The 23,134-nt window shown below is 41.1% G+C and overlaps 1 protein-coding gene across 7 annotated transcripts in view; it reads right to left on the bottom strand.

The window, feature by feature from the left end:
* The window catches only part of DLG2 (discs large MAGUK scaffold protein 2), a 933,774-nt gene that overhangs the window by 12,468 nt on the left and 898,172 nt on the right, over window positions 1–23,134 (bottom strand). For 4 of the 7 annotated variants that reach the window (XM_065406536.1, XM_065406561.1, XM_065406528.1 and 1 more), the window contains 2 exons: window positions 14,233–14,278; window positions 1,814–1,864 (listed from right to left, as the gene is read on the bottom strand). In XM_065406536.1, the coding sequence (XP_065262608.1) occupies window positions 1,814–1,864; window positions 14,233–14,278 (97 nt within the window). Of the gene's footprint in view, window positions 1–1,813; window positions 1,865–9,232; window positions 9,275–14,232; window positions 14,279–15,277; window positions 15,378–23,134 lie in introns of all 7 variants that reach the window. The other 3 variants (XM_065406518.1, XM_065406544.1, XM_065406510.1) reach the window with 2 other exon arrangements.

The raw sequence follows: 23,134 nt of genomic DNA, 5'->3' as shown, positions 1-23,134 counted from the left end.
GGTTGCACCAATGTTAGGCCTTGTCTGCACTGGCAGCGGTATGTAGGGTATGTGTAGCTACACACTGCAGTGAAAAGCGGGCTGCATCCACACCGTGGTGTGTAACTACCAGGGTCGGCTCCAGGCACCAGCGAAGGACGCAGGTGCTTGGGGCGGCCAATGGAAAGGGGCGGCACGTCTGGGTCTTCGGCGGGATTTCGGCGGCAGGTCCCTCAGTCCCTCTCTTCCTCTTTGAGCTGCCGCCGAAGTGCCGCCGAAGAGGAAGAGAGGGAGCGAAGAACCCGCCGCCGAATTGCCACCGAGGAATGAAGCGGCGCGATTGAACTGCCGCTGAAATGCCACCGATCGGCTTTATTTTTAATTTTTTTCCCCCCGCTTTGCCGCTTGGGGCGGCAAAAAAGCTGGAGCCGGCCCTGGTAACTACTCCTGGCAGTGAAAGGCTCTGGCAGGGGGAAGGCATCTGGGAAAATCTCCAGCAGTGTGGAGCTGCCAGAGCCTTTCCCTGCTGCCTCTCCCCTGCCAGAGCCTTTCCCTGTAGCAGGGAGTCAGCAGAACAGGAGACTGCTACAAATAGCAATGTAGAGGGAGGAGACACTGCTTGGGCATGTAGGGAGCTGTGGAGGTTCAGGCAGGTCTTTACTCACCTAAGCAGTGCCTCATTGTCTACACTACTATTTATGCCTGTGCTAGGGGGAGTGCAGTGTATGTTCTTTACATGCCACCGTAAGGTGTGTGAGGTGCAGATGTACCATACAGACAAGGCTTTAGCCCTACGGTTTTATAATCACAGCAGAGTACTTACAGACCGGCATTGTGCGGGATAACCTGCCATGGGTAGAGGCTTATACTGTGAGGGAAACAACACTCTCAGCTTTGTGGGGAAGCTGAGAAAATGCACAAACACTCAATATCATATTCAATAACTATGGCTACACCACAGCAGCTGCACCTGCGCCGCTGTCGCGCTTCTGGTGAAGATGCCATAAGCCAACGGGACAGCGCTCTCCCGCCGGATTAATAACTCCTGCCTCCATGTCGAAGGGAGAAGCTGTCCTGCCGACTGGCACTTTAGGTCAGTGTAATTTACGTCGCTCAGGGGTATGGATTATTCACACCCCCTAAGCGACATCAATTATACCAAAGTAATTTGGAATGCAGCCATAGCCAAAATGTATTTATTAGTAGAGGTCACCCTCCAGCCTTGGGGCCAGAATAGTGTGGGAAGACACCACGGGGCACTAGGCCTCATGGGGTTGTCCCCCCACCTTCCATGTGTCGACAGCAGGCCATGTAGACTTTGGAAAAGAAACTGCAGGGAGGAGCTAGCTGGAGACAGAAGGCAGCAGAGGGGCTGCAGAACGCAGCTGAAGCAGGGACTGAAGGATACCAGTGAGGGCATCTGTTTGCTTCCTGCAGTTTGTACTCTGAAGGGTCTCCCCCCTGTGGTGACTAGGTGTGTGCTCCAGCCCCTCCTGCCTCCTGACTCAGCCCCTCCCCTCTCCTTTGTCTTTCCCTCTAGCTCATCCCTTCCCAAAACATCTCACCAAAAGTATCTAAGAAAGACAAACCAATAAATAAATAAAAATCCAAGCACTAACATGACATCTGCTGCCATTGCACTGTTCATGGTTTCTTGTATCCCTTTCCTTACACTCTGTCTGGCTTGTTTATTTAGATGTGTAGGCTCTTGGGGGCAAGGACGGTCTCTTATTCTGTGTTTGATCAGAGCCTGGCCTCACAGGGCCCAGTTCTCAACTGGCCCCTTGGTATGATAAATAATAAAGGTAATAATAGAACAGCAGGTGAAACTTACTTTCCTGTCTCGTGACAGGTTCATAGGATAGGATGCAGTCTTCCTGTCCCCCTGATAAGAGAAGAAAGAAAATAAATGAAAGCTGACAAGCAGCACGTCACATATTAAAGATTTATGAAGTGCTCCATACAGAAGTCAGCTAAGGGTCAGTATTCCTCTCCTGCATTGCTGTAACCTGAACCATTCCAAAGTCCCTCGCAATTTCACGGCAGCTTTCCCCCATATTTGCTTAACTAGTCAATGCTGAAGTTGTGCTTTTTCAATATACAACTGGGTTGTAGCTGTGGCAATGAAGCTTCTTTTATAGATTCATTAGCAATGGCTGTTCATGGGACTAGGGCAGGAATTCAACAGATAATTTGTTGCATGGCAGCTTATTACGAGGCCTCCTTACATGCCACTGGAAGAATTCTCCCCTCTGTTATGGTCCTTTTATGCTGCTGCAGGGTATGCTCCAGGTTTTGCTAATTTACTCCAGAGCCACATCAGCCCCACAGTAGCCCACAATAGGAGAGCACAAAGCTGGCTGATAGCCATCTGAGCCCCCCTCCCTCTGGGCTGAGAGTTTTATGTTGCACCTCACAGAGAAGCAGCACAAAAATCTCACCCCACGTGTTGATATATTTGGGGCACTACACCTAGATTTGGTCACACAAACCAAGCTGTGGCTGGTTAGGCTAACGTGGTGTCATCACTAGGGACAGTTCGCATTTTGGCACAATCACTCCTGATTACGCATAAACCCCATACATTCAGGGCCAGATTATACTTGGCCCTGTATCTATCTATCTGAGGTATTTCTATGACCTCCCCTATTACCATAGCATCTGAGCACCTCGCCATCCTCAACGTACTCATTCACACACCTTCCTGTGAGTAGGGAAGTGTGATAATCTCCACTTAACAGCTGGGGAATAGAAGCACAGAATGGCCAAGTGACTTGACCAAGGTCACACAAGAAGTCTGTGGCAGCGCAGGGAAAAGAGGCTGGGACTCAGAATATGCAGGCTAGCACCCTAACCCCTGGACCCTTCCTCTCGAGAGGGGACAGAAAATCCTTGAATCTCTAAGTGCCCGGCACAATCCCAACTTTTCCACTCCATGGCCCCCAGTCCAGTAAAGCAGTGAAACACGTGCTTAAATTTGGGGCAAACTTCATTTTAGTCCCAAAGTTAACACGACTCTACACAAATGTAGTGCTCCCCTCGCTTTTATGGTGGAAAACTGTGTAAATCGGAAATGCGAAATTGAGGTAATAGAGAGAGGTAGTTACACTAGCTGAAGGAATCCCATGACTGCATCAATTTCCTGCAGTCCCCCTCTCATTTTGGGTCTTTGTCATACATTAGATCTACGTTTGGGCCTTGGCAGGCTGAGAGGTATAGTTTGAGCTGCGGGCAGTTTAAATGATGATTTTTCAATTGGTTTATTGCCTAGCTATGACACAGCCTCCACTTCCCTGCTCTAACAGGGATTTAGTTTCATAAAACAATTCAGAGACCAATTTAGAAATGGGCTAATAGTGGATTTGAAAAGAACTATTGATTTCACCAAACAGGCCTTAATTTCATCTGTCTGCACTCAAGGGGGCTTCCATGTTGCATCAACAAATACAGGAAAGCCTGTGCCTGTGACAAGGAGAACTTTCGGAAAAAAACAAACCCATTTTGACACTTGGTTGTTTTAAAAATTGTTTTAAAGTCTCTGAGGTGTCTTTAGACCATAAGCTCCTCTACAGCCTAATGTGCCAAGCTCCTCTACAGCCTAATGTTCATTTTGGGTATAGAATTATAACCAATGAAAATAAGCAGCTGCAGATTTTATTGTCCATTACACTCAGGGGCTAGTAGTCATGTGTCCACATCATAAAACTGCTACTGTCATCCTTGGTGGTGGTATCAGCAGAGAATGGAGTGGGCTCTGGAGAAAAACAAGCCTCTCATCTCATAGTGACCCCTGATGCGACATTCTGGCCAAACTCAAGTTAACGGCAAAATTCGTGTTGAATTCAGTGGAGCCAGGATTTCATCCAGTGACTCAGGAAGGTACTTGGGCATGTGAGCAGTCCCTTTGAGGTCAACAGGACTACCTAGGTGCCTTCAGCTTGGCGCCTTCCTGAACTAGGGCCAGAGATAGATCAGGGCTGAAGGCCACTGGGCATGTCAGTTAGGAAGCTGACCTCACTTTCCTTAGTATACTTGTTGTGTGGATAGTGGGCTTCAGTCAGCAGGCATATTACATGAGAATTAAATTCCTTAAAAGTTGGGTGGGGGCAAAATATCACATAAATCTTGTAGGTGTTCAAGGGCGAATGTGCACTTCAATTGTAACCAGATGGTAGCTTGTGATAATGCCTAATCAATCAGTACTAAGGGACTCTGAATCCGTCTTTAAAGTATTTAGCATAACAAAGAGCTATGGAATTAATCAATAATGGAAACACTATAAACTTGCAATGGCTTTCAGATGTGATATACTGAGTGAAATGCAGTAGGGCAGAGGGCTTTATTTAACATTTAACTAAGCTACATCACCCACATTAATGGGTGGCCCTATTCTTATGGAACAGTCTTACATAATTTAATAGAAAATGACAACCTTTCTGTAGGTTTTTAGAACCATCCCTTATACATTAAGACAGAATTATATCCTTGCTATAGAATTCTATAGGATGGTTTAAATAAAAAACAGTTGCAAGGATCTCATTCTCTGTTAAACAATTGTCACAGAATCCTATTCAATTTCTCAAGAACCCTATTGCTTCAATCACCTACATTCTATAGGAGTTTTCTACTAAGGTGTGCACTGGGGTGACTTTTATCCATTAAGAATAAAAAATAAGTGAAGAATAACTCGGAGGGAGAGTGTGATAACTCACAGGTTCTAGACCTGGATGTTGCAACCCCCAGGAGGTCACAAATAGATTTCAGGGAGTTGCCACCACCCGCCCTTTCTTTATGGGTAAATGGCAGGTGGGTCACCAAAACATTTTTCTGTTATAACTTGGGGTCACAGAATGTAAAAGGTGAGAACCACAACCACTGTTTTAATGGACTGTGCATGGGAGAGCTATAAAGGGAATCCACTAACAAGAAGGCAGATTGTGTTAATTAAATAATAATTAAGTAGTATTAAGCAGACAATTACAAATATAATTTAGCTTAACAAACAGTGAGTTTTAATGTTCATAAAAAGTGCTGGATTGACAGAGGTGGGGTCCCTCTACTTATCGTTTTATTACTACATCTGTAGAAAACACAGAGATGGGCCAAAACTGGAACCTATCATTTGTACCCTTTCTAATTTTTGAATCTGCCTCTGGAGATTTGGTTCCAAGAAAGATCCAAAAACAGAGAGGGTCAGTTATCCTGTCCTGCTCCATTTTAGTAACTATACAAATCACTTGAGTTTAACGGTATCTCCGGAAACCCATTATAGCCTCAAAGAGTCCTGTGGCACCTTATAGACTAACAGATGTATTGGAGCGTAAGCTTTCATGGGTGAATACCCACTTGGTCAGATGCATGACGAAATGGGTATTCACCCACGAAAGTTTATGCTCCAATACATCTGTTAGTCTATAAGGTGCCACAAGACTCTTTGTTGCTTTTTACAGATCCAGACTAACACGGCTATCCCTCTGATACTGGACACCATTATAGCTTCTTAATTCATAGTCTTGTTTTATTTATACCGTCTGCTTCCGGTAGGCACTATCCGCCGCCAACAAAAAATCCCTTCCATTGTGTCTGTATTTACATAATAGTACAATGCTTGTACTCAGATTATGACATTTTTCTATTGCGGCAGTTACAAAAAAGTTGGGATTAGGGATAAGAGTATGATCCATATACAGATATCCACAGCTATTTGAGAATTAATGTAAGATTTACAAGTAATCTGTGACTATTACACATGTGGTGCAGTTCATGGTGACATTTGTAAACAAACTTCAATAGAAGGACAAAGCAAACTGTGCTGGGGATAACATTATAGTGGCCCTCTGCGTGGGTAGGCTTAACAATTGGGCTCACCTGATAACCAAACAGAACAAGGATACTTTAATAATGAGTCAACAGTGTGATGCTGTTGCAAAAAAAGCAAACATGATTCTGGGATGCATTAACAGGTGTGTTGTGAGCAAGACACGAGAAGTCATTCTTCCGCTATACTCTGCGCTGGTTAGGCCTCAACTGGAGTATTGTGTCCAGTTCTGGGCACCGCATTTCAAGAAAGATGTGGAGAAATTGGAAAGGGTCCAGAGAAGAGCAACAAGAATGATTAAATGTCTTGAGAACATGACCTATGAAGGAAGGCTGAAAGAATTGGGTTTGTTTAGTTTGGAAAAGAGAAGACTGAGAGGGGACATGATAGCAGTTTTCAGGTATCTAAAAGGGTGCCATAAGGAGGAGGGAGAAAACGTGTTCATCTTAGCCTCTAAGGATAGAACAAGAAGCAATGGGCTTAAACTGCAGCAAGGGAGGTTTAGGTTGGGCATTAGGAAAAAGTTCCTAACTGTCAGGGTGGTTAAACACTGGAATAAATTGCCTAAGGAGGTTGTGGAATTTCCATCTCTGGAGATATTTAAAAGTAGGTTAGATAAATGTCTATCAAGGATGGTCTAGACATTATTTGGTCCTGCCATGAGGTCCCTTCCAGTCCTAGAATCTATTAATCTTTTTCTACCTATAGAAGGCTCATAATGTTAATTATGGCCTTGGTTACATACAGAGGGTAAACTATGGTCCTTAATGATCTTCCTCATGTGCATGAATTCCCTCACCCCCCCCCCTGCAAATTTTAGTCAAGTATTGCTTCCTTAGTTAATTAGTGAAATTATGCAATTAGGCTAAATAGATTTGGTAAAGCATGTGCAATTTCTGGTGGCTGCTGTAAAAACCTTTATTGAATTGTGTATAAAAGAGGTATTAAAATTCACAGCCATTTTAAAATCATCTTTTGGAAAACAAAAAGAGATTAGTCTACATCTGCAATGAGCTCCTCCAAACTTGGTTTGAAAAAAATCGAAATGGTTTGAGTCATAGGGCTCCTCAGACACATCTGAAACTTGGAAATTGTGTTTGATTAGATAATTCAAAAATTGCTTGATGGATACTAATCAGGGCCAGCTGTAGGCACCAGCGTTCCAAGCATGTGCTTGGGGCGGCACTTCTCAAGGGGCGGCATTCCAGCCCTTTGGGGGCGGCTCTTTTCAAGGGGCAGCACTCCGTTTTTTTGTTTTTTGTTTTTTTTTTGCTCGGGGCGGCAAAAAACCTGGAGCTGGACCTGATACTAATTACAATAATAACTTGCTTCTAGACCAGGACTTTATATGCCATATTACTGCTCAGAAGTTGACTTCTATTTTGTAAAGTGGACCCAATTCTACTCTCAAATGTTAAATCAATGGGACTAGTAAGTAACTGAGGACAATTGGTCCTCACAGCTTTTTATTAGAGTTCCAGTTATGTTATATACGCTTTTGCAAAAGAGTTAATAATATTCTCTCTATGGAACAAGGTAATTGCAAGGCTGGTCAAAAATTTTCTTTGTCATGCTGTTTTTTGACAGAAAATTGGGTTTTTGCTTAAATGAATTTTTGTGTGTGAAATGCTCCTGCTTTCCATGGAAAATTTCTATTTTGTTGTCAGAAAAACCAAACACCCACAAATGAAATTCTTTTGCTGAAAACTAAAATATTTCGGTATTCCAATTTTCCACAGAAACAAATATCATTTTTGACCACCTCTATTAATCACTCTAAAGGGTACCACCTGGACACCATTAAGAAGACTTCATTGCCAAACTTTCACACTTGCATAGATGATTTGGAATGGTTCTAAGTGTGACCAATAAAAGATTTTGAACACTAGCCATGAACAGTGTCTTTTCACTGATTATTCCTCATGAGAAGCAAAAGTAAACAAACCGTAAAGCAGTAGCCAGAATCCTACTAGAAAATGCAGAACATCATGACTCAGATTGTGGGGATGATCTGTCCTGTTTGATGAGGAAAAATGTGAAAATCATGGGTATTTGCACCCAAATCTTGGAAAATTTAGCCTTAATGAACTTGCCCAAGGCTATACAGAAAGTCTGGGCCAGAAGCAGGAAAAGAAGCTGGGCCTCTTGACTCCCAGCCTTGTGCTTTGAATACAAGAGCATCAATCCTCCCCAACAGAGGACACAGCAAATATTAAACTGGATTTAAAGGAGATCTTCTGCAGTTTCAATGTGCCTACAATTTTCTTGTAGCTCTGGCAATTGCTTTTCCAGGGAATCATTTTCACTACAGGAGAATAAATCTAGTCTTCCATTTCTGAATGGTGTAAAAAATCTACTTTGCTGAAACAAAGCAGTGTTTATTAACAGTAACTGACTGCTACGCACTTTATCAAGACCAGTAACTATGTGGTTTGAAACCAATGGTAACCTTAATGTATACAGGTACTTAACCCATGACAAGTGCTCTGTGACTGGTGAACAACTGCATATGCTAAGCAAATGGCTTGATGCAATCAAATAAACAGAGAGAGATTTGGAGCGTAACCTAACTTTTTGGTTATCTTTTCTCATACAGACAATCGTGTCACATTTTAATTACTCATTTCGTACTTTTTTCACCACTTTTGGAAAAATGTTTTAACATTGCCTGAATATTTCAGTATCATTAATACATGCGGGGGAGTGAAGTGATGCAAACAATCCCCATTAATCCCGCAATCTGATTCACGCAAATGGACTCCATGCCCAGGATTTCAATGGGACTTTGGCACAGTGTAGCAGTCCCTCTCCATGGCTCAAATTGCATGGTCATGGCCTCAATTGGAAAGGAATCTTTGAGATTCAGTGTATAGTTTCCAAAGGCCCTAAGGCCCATCCTACCTTTCTGAAGGCGCAATCTCCACTTAAGAAATTGGCACCCAGAAAATGATCTGCATCTTCAAATCAGAGAACTTGCACCTTGACTCCTTTATTTGCAACTCAGGTGCAGAAGTGCTAATGCAAATTGCAACTGCACAAGGGAGGCCGTGCTTTTGCGAATTTGGCTCTTGTGGAGTAGTTTTCCTTTTAAAAGAGTCATCAAGAAATGCCATGATAATGCTGAGCCATCCCTACTGAGACTTTACCCAATAGTACCCAAGAAATCTAAATTTTCGTAAACCTTCCCAAAGTCAGGTTTGGTTTCATTTCCCAGAAAGCGTTCAAATTAACAAAACTCATGCTCATTAGCTGCATAAGGGATACCATTTCTCTTTTACAGTTTCGTTCCCGAAATATGGTTAGAAATTTGCATTTCAAGCCATTTGCTCCAATAATAATCTTTTTTTTGAAGTTAAAAAAGAGCAGCAAGGAGAGAAAAACAAAACAAAACAAGCAATGCAACGTAAAGAGCCCCAAACGAAAGCAATAACTTACTGTAGCTACTTTCGCTATCGCTGGCATTAGAGGAAACATGTTCTGCAAGAACAGTACAGCAAATTAAAGAATATAACCAAGCACCACGAAGCAGCTAGAACTTAAAAGATCTGCCACATTCATGCAAAGGTGAGTGTTCAGAGTGGAAGTAAAATCAGTGCAGCAGCTCCATCTGAAAATCTCAGATAACTCATACCATTAAGATGAAAGCTTTATCTCTTGGTATATCAAGAAGGGGGCTACACACCTGTGGCTAGTAATGTCTCCAGCAGTGGCACTTCTTCCCCTTGATGAATTGTATAAAGGGGCAGTGACATCCCAAACATCTGCATGCCAAAATACATGGCAGTCCATTCACACTTCCCTAGACGTTTAGGCTAATTATGCAAAGACCTGGGTGTTTAGACAGATTATTCTTAATTATGAATAATGTGTATAATTAATGCATAGGAACTGTTCTCATCACAGTTAGAGCTCTTCTTCCACCCTTTGTGCCGGTCATTAGTCATTGTGCAAGGTATCTGAGGGTTTGCCAATCAATGGATTTACCATATGTTTTATTTTTATTTATGCAAAGCTCGCCATAAAGCAGTAATACCAGTTATGAAAATAACAGGGCTTGTCAGAACCTTTTTCAGACAGTACTGGCAGTTACCAAGATTAATGCCCTCAAGGTTTGGGTTGGGGGAGGGAGGATCGTTGTCAGAAGCAGCCTAGATGCAACCATAGGAGTTACCATCAGGGTGCTGACCTGCAGTCTAACTACTCCAGTAGCCTGTCTCCAATACTGGCTCCTTCAGAGAAAAGTGCAAGAAACCCCATAACAATACCTACTCCCCCTGGAGACCTCAACACTGTCTTCCAGAAATATCTTGATTGCCTGGACCAAGGGGAAGGAAACTGTGTCTGGAAGGGTTAGGAGTGGGACCAAAAGGGGTGGTTTATGACGGGGCAGTTGGCAGGGCTAATGTTTTTCCCTTTGTGCTTTTGGAATGAGGCCACCAACCAGGTAGCTCTGGGCAGGTATCACTGGAACTCGATAAGGGCATGAAGAACTTTGCACAAGCTCATCATATGTGGAAGCTGGGGTTGTCTATGGACATCCAGGGCCTCTAAGGTCAGATGAGGTTAATCTTTTGGTCATGAGTTCAGACATTCAAACATGGCAGGGAAAATCTGTTGGTCAGAACATGGAAGATGGCAGCCAACTGGAACTGCCTCCCCACTTGCAGCTGGCCCACAGCCCTCCCAGATGCATCTAAAAAGGTCCTGGTCATAGTTTATGCTTTTTGTTCTGCTAATGCTCATTTACTAGGGTGGAGGGATAGGAGACAGAGATGAGTCCCCACCCCAAAATTGGTAAAAAGTTAATATAGACCCCTCTGGGGGGACTCAATTTCATCCTCAATTCAGACACCACCATTAAGGGTGGTTTCCTCTTTCTAAAGGATGCCAGCTCCTAGCAGACGTAGAGGGCACAATTGGCATAATGATCTGTAGTCACTAATTTTGGGTGGCTTCATTTTTGGTGTCCAGTTGAAGAGATGTATTGACTTAATTCAACTGGTATGTTAGATGCAAAGTCCTATGTGTGTCTAAAGTTGGGCACCAAAAAACTGAGCCAACCAAAATGAGAGGCCACTTTTGAACATTTGGGCCATGATGCCTATACAGCTGCATGGTCTGCTCTGCCACTGAGGTCTATATTGTTAAGCTAATGGACATGTGGCTTTGGACCACTTTTTCCAAGAAGCATCATCATCTGCATATCTCCTTGGCAAAGTCTCCAGAGCACAAACAAATTACTGGTAAAGACTGCTAGGAGCTGTCAAATATTTCTGTATTTTGCATTGTTGATGGACAGGTCTGGGCAGCTGTTGGCTTTTACAGGAAAGAGCAAGATGCATATCAGACCAATCATAGTCTCATAATTAGATGTGATCGGATTTAAAAATCTAGTTCCAGGACAAACAGAATGTGCTTCAGCAACATAATGTCTTGTGCCAATATGCTCCTCAAATGAAAAGCAGGTGCTGTATGTAGCCCGCATCCACCACAACATAAACTAAGGCACAGATCATGCCTTGCTGTGGATAGAGCCACAAGGAGGTCAGAGGAAGAGTCTGCAGTCTGAGCTCCTACCCCATCATGTATGAGTGGGGTTGGGGTACTGAAAATCAGTGGGCAGAGGGCATGGCTGGCAAATGTCCAGGGGTCCTCAAACTGGGGCATCCATGCAGAGGTGAGGCATGGAAAGGCCTATCTCCTCCGCAATACTCCTTGGGCTCCTATCTAAACTCACGCTGTCACTGCCTGCCCACTTGCAGCTGGCCCATACCCTCCCACTAAAGGGAGGCAACTCACAGAAGTTAATACTCTCTGGAGAGACAGCAACAGTAGAAACAGCATTCATGGCCAAGGTTGTTTCCCCATGGGCTTGTCAAGCAACAATAGTTGCTTGACAAGTGCTCCACTTAGGAAGAAAAAATCAGTTTCACACATACAGAATGGGAAGAGACTGTCTAGGAAGGAGTACGGCAGAAAGGGATCTAGGGGTTATAGTGGACCACAAGCTAAATATGAGACAACAGTGTGATGCTGTTGCAAAAAAAGCAAACATGATTCTGGGATGTATTAACAGGTGTGTTGTGAGCAAGACACGAGAAGTCATTCTTCCGCTCTACTCTGCCCTGGTTAGGCCTCAGCTGGAGTATTGTGTCCAGTTCTGGGCACCGCATTTCAAGAAAGATGTGGAGAAATTGGAAAGGGTCCAGAGAAGAGCAACAAGAATGATTAAAGATCTTGAGAACATGACCTATGAAGGAAGGCTGAAAGAATTGGGTTTGTTTAGTTTGGAAAAGAGAAGACTGAGAGGGGACATGATAGCAGTTTTCAGGTATCTAAAAGGGTGTCATAAGGAGGAGGGAGAAAACTTGTTCACCTTAGCCTCTAAGGATAGAACAAGAAGCAATGGGCTTAAACTGCAGCAAGGGAGGTCTAGGTTGGACATTAGGAAAAAGTTCCTAACTGTCAGGGTGGTTAAACACTGGAATAAATTGCCTAGGGAGGTTGTGGAATCTCCATCTCTGGAGATATTTAAGAGTAGGTTAGATAAATGTCTATCAGGGATGGTCTAGACAGTATTTGGTCCTGCCATGCGGGCAGGGGACTGGACTCGATGACCTCTTGAGGTCCCTTCCAGTCCTAGAATCTATGAATCTATGAATACCATGGAGAGCACCCTGCCTCCCCCACAGCGTACCATGCCCTCCTCCAAATACACACAGCTGTCCATGTGCAGAGTGGCGCTGCAGGAATGGGATGGGGGGAAAGGGATGATAATTAAAAACAATCATGGAAAACATTGGTTTTAGGGTTTAGTAAAAGGTTCATTTTTACATTTGGAGCAAAATTTATCCTGATGATCTCTCTTTAAAACATATACTTACAGACTTGTAGTAGTAGTTGTTGTTGTTGTTAACACATGTGGTATCAAATTGATGTTTTATACAGAATCATGAAGGCCTCTATTAACCAATAATCTATAGCCCATCATAAGGCTGTGTGCCATTAAAAATAATGTGTTGGTTTAATACATTTATTTATTATATAATATATTTATTTATATTTTATTTAATATACATGATACCTGTACTATCGGGCTGGGGCTGCAGGGATCTAGAATTGTGCGGATAGTTGAAAACTAGCTTCAGTATTAACAATGGAGACAGTCAGCAAATAGTTTGCAAGCACAATAAAATGGTATATTAGGGAGACCTATATTTTTCTGGGAAGAGGTATTTAATAGGGCTTTATCTAACCAGTTGGACTTTGGTTCATTTTATGCAATGCAGAGAAGGCGCTACATGCATTGCTATCATGCTTTCCATAAGCTATTCAGTCATGGCAAAATCATAATTCTGCACATCATCCAGAAAACTAGCATTGTATAACTCTCCCTCTGCTCTTCAAGAGACAAAGTTTTCACCTTTAAAAGGGAAAGTCAACCATTATATGACTTAACATGTCAATTAAAAAAACCCAGGCATTTAATCTTTTAAAATGTGTGCATGAACGTGCATTTTTGTAACCAAAATCACATACGGAACAGTAGGTGATGCATTGGTAACATTCACATACATTATGCCTCAATTAAGAAAAAGAATAAGCATTGAAGGAAGAAAACAGCCAATACGCGTGTAAGTAGTATTATTATGCTGGACTTATTCAGGGCTGGATACAGCATACTAATGTAGTTAAGTATATGGAATTCAGTTGCAAATAATTTATTTCATTCTATGCAATTTCTCTAGAAATAAATTACAGGAAACAAATTATTTTTGAAGAATCATCTGACAAAATGCTGCATACTCTAGAATATCAATTCCTGAGCTAGGATCACCGCATTCCAGAATAAGAAATTGCTCAAATGTAGTGACAAAGGATTGGTCACTAATGGTGACACAGCTCTAATATTAGTTATGGAGAAGGTTATGCCTTTTCTCGCCTGCAAATAGTTTCTTCCATTAACAGCAATGTACTAATCTACAATCTGGCAAAGTAACAAAAACACTCCCATGCAAAAAGCTGAAAATGCAGAAGCGACAGCATAAAATAATTTTCTATTGATCTTCTCGAGATGTTTAACTTTCCCTTCATATCAAGATGGATTGCGCATTCTAGGCAGCAGTACAAGTTCTAGGTATGCTACTGTCTACAGAACTGCCATGATGGGAACAAAAACATACTGTCAGAAACAAAAGGTGTTATTACATCAGAAGTAAAAGTGTCTGTTTGATACACTGTATGTTATTTAATATTGTCATGCAGAACAAAACAATTGAAACATTTTTGGTGCATTCACAGCTGGGTAACAAATAAAACTCTATCTTGTGCATGCTGGGAATGGAAGGTCCTCAGAGAAGGAACAAAAGCCAAAACAAAAACAGAACACCAAAAAAAAAAAAAAAAAGTTGAAGTGACCATTCCTGGGAACTTACTCAGAGTCTTTGTTCCATAACCGTCGTCACCTAATCCGGGGATGTCCTGCACGGAAGTCCCCAGAGAGAGCAATGAGAAAGGAAGAACAGCCGCAGAAGAGGAAGGAAGAAGTCAGTGGAGTTGAAATGGATACTACCATGACTGACCATGCAGATGGAGCAATCTGGATCCCTGCTTTCTCTTTTTGAAACAACTTTACACCCATATTCCACAGTAATGTTCCCCAATGAAAAAGACAGTGACCATTATGTACTCTCTGCTGCTACAGCTAAAGAAAACCAAAACCAAAAAACCAAAGAATCCTTAGCGGATCAATTTGCAGGGAAAGAATATTAAGGGGGGGGGAAAGCCTAAATTTCTTCTGGTATAACACCAGCATACACATTACATTATTCTGGATACTCAGAATATATAATATAGGCATGCAGTGAGTGACCAGATTCTATTCCGAGGATTATCATTGCTTTAACTTTACTTTTTAAAATTAGAAGAAAACTGATGAGAAATAGAAAAAGTCACTGAGTGTGGCTTTCAGTTCAGGATTAAAACACTCAACAAAGTGATCAACTGTAACCAAGAAAGAGATTAGAGCCATCTAGATTAAGTCCAAAAAGTAGTAGACATAAAAATGATACTGGAATGTTTGGGGGTTTTTTAAACCAAAAATAAAATTAATGTAATAATTTAGGAGAAATTGATTTTACATCAGTTTGGGCCAGTTCTGAATTCGAACATTTTATCTAGGAAAGAACTGGATTTAAAACAACAAAAATAATCATCAACATTTACGAAAAAGGGAAGGAATTTATACACTGAACTCTTCCAGCCAGAAGCCAAGGTCACTGCTTTATCTTACTCTGAAAAGGATGTTTCAAGGGAAGGGAGCACCAGCTGGATCCAGACTGCAATCATACATTGGTCACAGTAGTAATACCTCACCTGCCTGCCTTTGCTATTTGTATGCCTAGATGTGTGGGGTACTGGTGTCATGCGTGTCACCCATTTTTGTGCTGCATGTGACATCATCTCCAAGAGGTTACTTACGTTCTGGATCACTTGTTTCCTGCTCACTCTGCTCCTTGCTCTTGTAGAATGGGAATTTTCGTGAAAAGATGAAGTTCTTTTTACGCTTGTCATTGAATGACTGTGAAGGAGAAAAGGCATGGGGCAAAAACAGGGACGTCTAATTGTTGTCACACTCATGCTGACAAAACAACTAGTTTGTAAAAGTGGAGAGAACTGTAGTGACTCAAACCAGACAAAACCAAGTGGTTGAAAAGAATCAGAAATGATTTCCAATAGGGATTGCAGTTTAAAGGACATAATGTCTTGAAGACTGATCAGTTTTATTACAGATGGGCTCAAGCCACAAACTTCAGATCCAGATTTTGAAACTCCAGAGCTTGGGGTTGTTCCAATAAAGGGTTTTGGTTCAGCCCATTATGATGATAGGATCCATTTACAACATTTGGATCCAAATATGGTCATGGATTCTGATTTCTCCCTCCCCTCCTATCCAAATTTCAGGGGTGCTTGGATCTGGGGTTTTGGTTCAGCCCTCTCCAGGGCATGTCACCTGAGAAGTGCTGACACTCAAATTGAAGTCAATGGCAATTGTGAGTGGCTCAGTGTATCTCAAGTCAGACCACTGAGCTTTAATCATAGTAAATTCTGCCCAGAATTAATTCACTGTCTAGAAAAGAGTAGGCTGTAAAGGAGAAATTGAAGAGATCCACGGATTCACTTCCAGTAGACATGCAAGTTCAACTCTGTGCCAATTAAAAATATATATTTATTTTTGGCAGCTGTTTCAAGTTCCATAATAAAAGTTTTATTTCCCCCCCTTAATTTTGAAATGTGTGAGGTACAATTCAAAGACTTGTTCAAGTAATCAAAGGGACAATACTTTCATTTTAGTTTGTACACCATAGTCATTCATTAGTTTTGGTGCATATAGTTTCAGTTTTATATAATCTAGTCATTGAATTCTGCTGCTGTACAATATTTCTTAGCAAATTCAGCTGCATATCCTGCCATAACTCCGCATATGGCGAGTTAATACTTAGGTGAATGGGCATTTTGTGTGACAAAAGGTGTTATTTTTGTTGACAGCTTTATCACATTATATTAAATCGTAGCAGGATATAGGTATTAGGCATTCAGAGCCAATTTTTTCTCATCTCACTTAAGCAATTAATCCAATTTCTTTGGGACTGTTTGCATGCATAAAGGAACCAGGATTTGGTCCTAAATATACAATGAAATAAGTTTAGTGGCTGATAATATAATTTGTTATGTTAACAGCATAGAAGGTGTTCTAGAATATGACAGATTTCTAAAAGTTGTGAAGTCAAAAATTTTAACACTTAAAAAACCTATGAAAACAGGTATTTTACTTGTGTCACAAAAGTTTCATGCCACTTTTACATTTCAAGCATATTTAAACTTTAGTAACTGAAAACAAAAGAAAAAAATACACATGTAGAATAAATGATCCATGAATGTCTTTCAGAATATGCAAACATTCAACTTGAAATTAATGTAGATGTCATGCATAAGTAATACAGACAGCATGCAAATTCAAAACAATGCAAACATGAAACAAAGCCAGGGACTAAAAATATGGACATGACATATTATAGTAATTGGTGGGTGAAAATGGGGTCGACATGCAAATTATATCACTTAAATGGCCTGCAGGGTAGAATGGAAATTAAAATGTGTTTTCTGTGATCACTTCTTTTATCTTTCCAAAGCAAGGAATGTAATATGTTAACATTTCCTGGGTTATGAAAATGTTGTTTGCCATGATTAATCCGAGTTTGACATAATAATATACAAGGATCACAATTTTAAAGAAAAAAATTATATACACAATAATACCTCAAAAACTGAAGTGGTCTAAAATTATAGTCATTTCATTACCAAATGCCTTTTCAGTTTGGAATTAAAGAGAAGGTTATCAAATTGGTACATAAATATGCTGTGGCTCATAGAAACATTAAGACGAAGCACCATTCTAATTCACATTTATAAATGATATCCTCTCTATGAAAATTATTCCCCTCAAGCAATCTATAGTGAAAACTGCAACAAGTACATTTCAACCAGAAAAGTGTTGTTATTTTTTACTTCTTATGCACTATAGCATGGGACAGCTAAAAGATCATTCTTAGCATATTAAATTATTAGAAAAGACTGCTTTTTCATAGAGAAAGAAAGTATGGGGTTCACAAATTTCCTGGCTTAAAATTCCTAGTATGATATTAATTAGGCACAAACTTTGCTTTCTGGCTCCAAGAAAAGACACCAGTATAACAAATGTACTATCCTGCTATCCACTCTCCCTTAACCAAATGCCCATTGTGTGTCGAGTTGCACAGTATCGGATTTAATACCTTCCATGTTGTGACAGATATTCAAATAACTGTACCAGGATAATACTATATATTTTTTGGCCTTAAAGAATTTCCCTATTTTTTTGTGTCAATAACATTTCTATAATCAATGTGTTTTTCTCTATAAGGAGCAGTAAAACATGTTATTTACAAATTATCTTAACACATTCATGTAAAGCTAAACAAAACATCTAATTTTTAACTTAGTAGTTGGTGATAAGCATTGCAAAATCCAGCCGGACATTACTCTGACAGCTGTATATCAAGAGAGATCATCCTGTTTTAGAAAAACCCTTCCCACTACTCAACTAAATCACTCTTGAATTCAAGTGTCTTTGCTAATAAGTTTGATTCCGTATTCTCTGTGTAATGTATCTATACTGTATTGGAATGAGAGACACGGTCTTGATGGAGTCTAGCTTCTGTATCTTTTTCAGGGTAGTTTTGTAGATGGGAAAAGCTTTCTTTTAAAGACATGCCTGAAAAGCCATTGTGGCTTCCTGGCACATTCAAAATGCTTTCTTCAGCTAGTTCATTCAACCAAGCTGATAGCTCCCACAGCACTGAAAAGTCACATTGATATCAGGGAGTGGCTTTTAGAATTGGAACACATAAACAATGTCACCTTTTCCCACCATGTTATAACAATGGTTTGCTTTTACCTGACAATCTGAAACTGCTTTGCAAACATTAAATCTCAGGAAATCCCTCAGAGATGGGAGCATTATTATACTCATTTTACAGGGTCCTGTGGCTAGAACAGTAGTCCGGGCTCTGGGAGACACAGATTCAATTTTCCACACCTCTGAGCAACATAGTCATACCGACATAATTTGCTAGCGCAGACCAAGCCTAAGATTGACTTTTGGGTTAGAACAGGCTCAGATCAAGGTAAATCTGCCTGTGAACCTAGAGATTTGGATATTGGGAACACATGGAAGAAGTACAAACCAGATAAAAATACCCGTGGCTGCTCAGTTTCACCAGATGAGGGTAAATTTTGTTTAATACTTAGAAATGTATATTTTTGTTTCTATTTTTAACATTTATAAATATTTATATGAACATTTGTTTCGTCACAAACCAACCAATAAAACCTTTAATGCCACTTATTATCCAGGAAACCCAATTTTAATCCCTAATAAAATAGAACAGGCACAAAAAAATCACCAAAGATCTACAGGCTAATTAAATCATAAGTAATAAGCAACATGGGTTTTAAAAGGACAATCTTGCCAGACAACTTGATGACAAATTTGGATTCATTTACAAAATGAGTGAATGAAGCCACTGCCGCAGGTGTTGTATATTTAGATTTCAGCATGTGATTTAGTATCTCACAAAAATTTACTCTTAAAATGCACTCATTGGTTTAGATGTGAACACTGCCTTATGGACTGAAAATTGGCTGGAGGCTCAAAAAGAAAGTGTAGTGATAAAGGGCAAAGTATCAAACTGGAGGTAGGGTTCCCTTGGATTCTGCTGGGATGGGTGGGGTTATTCTTATTTATTATTGATATGATGGGTAGCTCCTGAAGCCAGTGCCCCAGTGTGCCAGGTGCTGAATCTCCCTCACAGCCTCTGCAATGAATTCATCACAATGGCCTTATCTTTCTTGAGTGCTCCATTAGCAGCTTGATCATCCAGTGGCCCCACTGATTGTTTAGCAGGCTTCCGGCTTCTGATGTACTTAATATTCTTGCTGCTAGTTTTTGAGTCATTGGCTAATTACTCTTCAAATTCTTTTTTGGCCTGTCTAATTATACTTTTACACGTGACTTGCTAGAGTTTATGCTCCTTTCTATTTTCCACAGTGGGATTTAACTTCCAATTTTTAAAGGGTGCCTTTTTGCCTCTAACCACTTCTTTTACTTTGTTGTTTAGCAATGGTGGTATTTTTTGGTCCTCTGTGTTTTTTAATTTGGGGTATACATTTAATTTGAGCCTCTATTATGTTGTTTTAAAAAAGTGTCCATACAGCTTGCAGGCATTTCACTTTTGGGATTGTACTTTTTAATTTCTGTTTAACTAGCTTCCTCATGTTTGTGTAGTTCTTTCTGAAGTTAAATTCTACTGCAGTGGGCTTCTTTGATGTCTCCCCCCCCCAAGGATGTTAAACTTAATTATATTATGGTTGCTATTACCAAGCAGTCCAGCTATATTCACCTCTTGGACCAGATCCTGTGCTCCACTTAGGACTAAATCAAGAATTGCCTCTCCCCTTGCGGGTTCCAGGAATAGCTGCTCCAAGAAGCAGTCATTTATGGTGTCAAGAAACATCATCTCTGCATCCCGTCCTGAGGTGACATGTACCCAGTCAATATAGGGATAGTTGAAATCCCCCGTTATTATTATTGAGTTTTCTAGTTTTATAGCCTCTCTAATCTCCCTGAGCATTTCACAGTCACTATCACCATCCTGGTCATGTGATCGGTAGTATATCCCTACTGCTATATTCTTATCATTGAAGCATGGAATTATTATCCATAGGATTCTATGGCACAGTTTAGGTCATTTAAGATTTTTACTATATTTGACTTATGCTTTCTTTCACATATAGTGCCACTCCCCCGCCTGCACAACCTATTCTGTCATTCGTATACATTTTGTACCCTGGTATTACTGTGTCCCATTGATTATCATCATTCCACCAAGTTTCTATGATGCCTATTATATCAATATCCTCATTTAATACCAGGCACTCAAGTTCACCCATCTTAGACTTCTAGCATTTGCATATAAGCACTTACAAAATTTGTCACTTTTTAGCTGTCTGCCATTATGTGATGTAATTGAATGGGACTCTTTTTCATTTGACTGTTTCTCATCAGATCCTACCTGTACTTTATCACCTTCCATCCTTTCCTCTTACTAGGACATAGAGAATCCCCATTAATAGATCCTCCCCTAAGGGATGTCTCTGTCTGAACCGTGTGCTCTCCCACACCTGTTGTCTTTCCCCCAGCCCTAGTTTAAAAACTCCTCTATGACCTTTTTAATTTTACCTGCCAGCAATCTGGTTCCATTTTGGTTTAGGTGGAGCCCATTCTTCCTGTATAGAATCCTCCTTTCCCAAAAGGTTCCCCAGCTCCTAATAAATCTAAACCCCTCCTCCCTGCACCACTGTCTCATCTACACATTGAGACCCTGCAGTTCTGTTTGTCTAAGTGGGCCTGTGCATGGAACCGGAAGCATTTCAGAGAATGCCACCATGCAGGTTCTGGACTTCAATCTCTTACCTAGCAGCCTAAATTTGGCCCCCAGGACCTCTCTCCTACCTTTACCGATGTCTTTGGTACCTACCTGTACCACAACCCCTGGCTCCTCCCCAGCATTACACATAAGCCTGTCTAGATGTCTCAAGAGATAGCAGCCTTCAACTACCTGAAGGCAGGTTCCAAAGAGGATGGATCTAGACTGTTCTCAGTGGTACCAGATGACAGAACAAGGAGTAATGGTCTCAAGTTGCAGTGGGGAAGGTCTAGGTTGGATATAAGGAAAAAACTATTTCACTAGGAGGGTGATGAAGCACTGGAATGGGTAACCTAGGGAGGTGGTAGAATCTCCATCCTTAGAGGTTTTGAAGGCCCGGCTTGACAAAGCCTTGGCTGGGATGATTTAGTTAGGAATTGGTCTTGCTTTGAGCAGGGGGTAGGACTAGATGACCTCCTGAGGTCTCTTCCAACCCTAATTTTCTATGAAGAGATCTTCTACCTTTGCACCCGGCAGGCAATTCACCATGCGGTTCTCCTGGTCATCGCAAACCCAGCTACCTATATTTCTAAGGATCCAATCCCGCATTACTATTACCGATCTCTTCCTAATAACTGGAGTTCCCTCACCCAGAGAGGCATCATCAGTGCTAGAGGAGACCATGACATCATCTGGAAGCAGGGTCCCAACTACGGGATCGTTTCCCACTGCTCCACTTTGATGTTCTCCTTCCCTGAGACTTTCATCCTCCTCAACAGCACAGAGGCTGTCAGACTGGGGGTGGGACCGTTCTACTGTGTCCCGGAAAGTCTGATCTATGTACCTCTCTGTCTCCCTTAGCTCTAGATCAGCCACTCTGGTCTCCAGAGCCCGAACTTGGTCTCTGAGGGTCATGAGCTCCTTGCACCAAATGCACACATACACCATCCGCCCACAAGGCAGGTAATCATACATGCTGTATTCAGTGCAATAAAGTGGATAGCCCCCATTCTGTTATCTTCTTATTTACACAGACACGCAACTCCATGGGATGCAATCTTGGTATAATTATAGTTCACTGCACATAGAAAAACACCTTTCATACATTACTTAAAACCAGATGTACTTTTTTTTAAGTTATGAACAAAACTTTGAAGTTTTTAATTAAAAGAACACCCCCAAAGGACAGAGTTTAAAAATATGGATCTGTTGATAAGCGGGAAGAGCCATCTGGTTTCGCGATGGGAATGTTAGAAGGCTGTTTTATAGGCGCTCTCAGCACCAAATTCCGAGCATAAACTGGTTTGACTTTGTGTGAAATGCCATAATGTTGCAGAGATCTGCCTTTCTCCAGCCACTCACTAAATTCAAAAGCAGCATTGAATGCTCTTCAGCCATGTTGCCAGAATGGACAAATGCACCACAGTACACCGTACTCTCTATTGATGTGAAAAGGGGTGCATGCCTTGATCCTAAATGGCAACACCTGCAGGGCTGCTCCAGAGATTTCTGGATTCACGGGACTGAGCCCGATCTGGTAACTTCATTGTATGATTCCTGCTGAGATGCTATCAGCTGTGGTCACTTTGGCTGGCACAACAGTCCTCAGTAGACTGTGCATCTTTGAGGATGATAAAGGAACAGGCTGATTAAATTTGCAGATACCACTAATTTGGGAGGTGTTACAAGTTACAGGATGGACAGAGAAATAAGAGAAAGGGAATTATAGTGAGCAATATGGTTGGGAGATTTGACTTGGAAAAATGCAAATGCATACATTTAGGGAGAAATAATCCTAACCAGAAATAAACAAGCAGAGAGAAAAATCTGGAACAGCAGATTAGATGTGAGTTTGTGATATTCTACATAGCAAAAACAGAACCAATGCTATTTTGGATAACATATGCAAAGGAATCCCACTTCACCAAGGATGTGACAATCCCTCTCTGAACAGTTCTGGAGCAACTGTACCTGACATGGAGTATTTGTCTGGGCATCACATTATGCAGGCAATTAAGTGAAAAACAACAAAAATTATTAGGGGGATGGAGAGGCTAGTGTATGAGAGAAGATTTAAAAGCTAAGTCCCCTGATCCTGCAAACACTCAAGCACTTAACTTTACACAGGTGAGCACCCCCATTGAGGTCAATAGGCGTATTCATCTATATAAAGTTACTCACACTGCGTAAGTGTTTGCAGCACCAGGACCTAAATATTCATAACTTGGCTAAGTGACAAGCAACGTAGGATATCATCTTACAAGTATTTGAAGGATGTGAACAACAAAGATGGAAAGGATTTATTCAGTGT

The sequence above is a fragment of the Emys orbicularis genome, chromosome 1, assembly GCF_028017835.1.
Source record: "Emys orbicularis isolate rEmyOrb1 chromosome 1, rEmyOrb1.hap1, whole genome shotgun sequence".
Lineage (NCBI taxonomy): Eukaryota > Metazoa > Chordata > Testudines > Emydidae > Emys > Emys orbicularis.
This window is presented reverse-complemented; position numbering and strand designations above follow the sequence as displayed.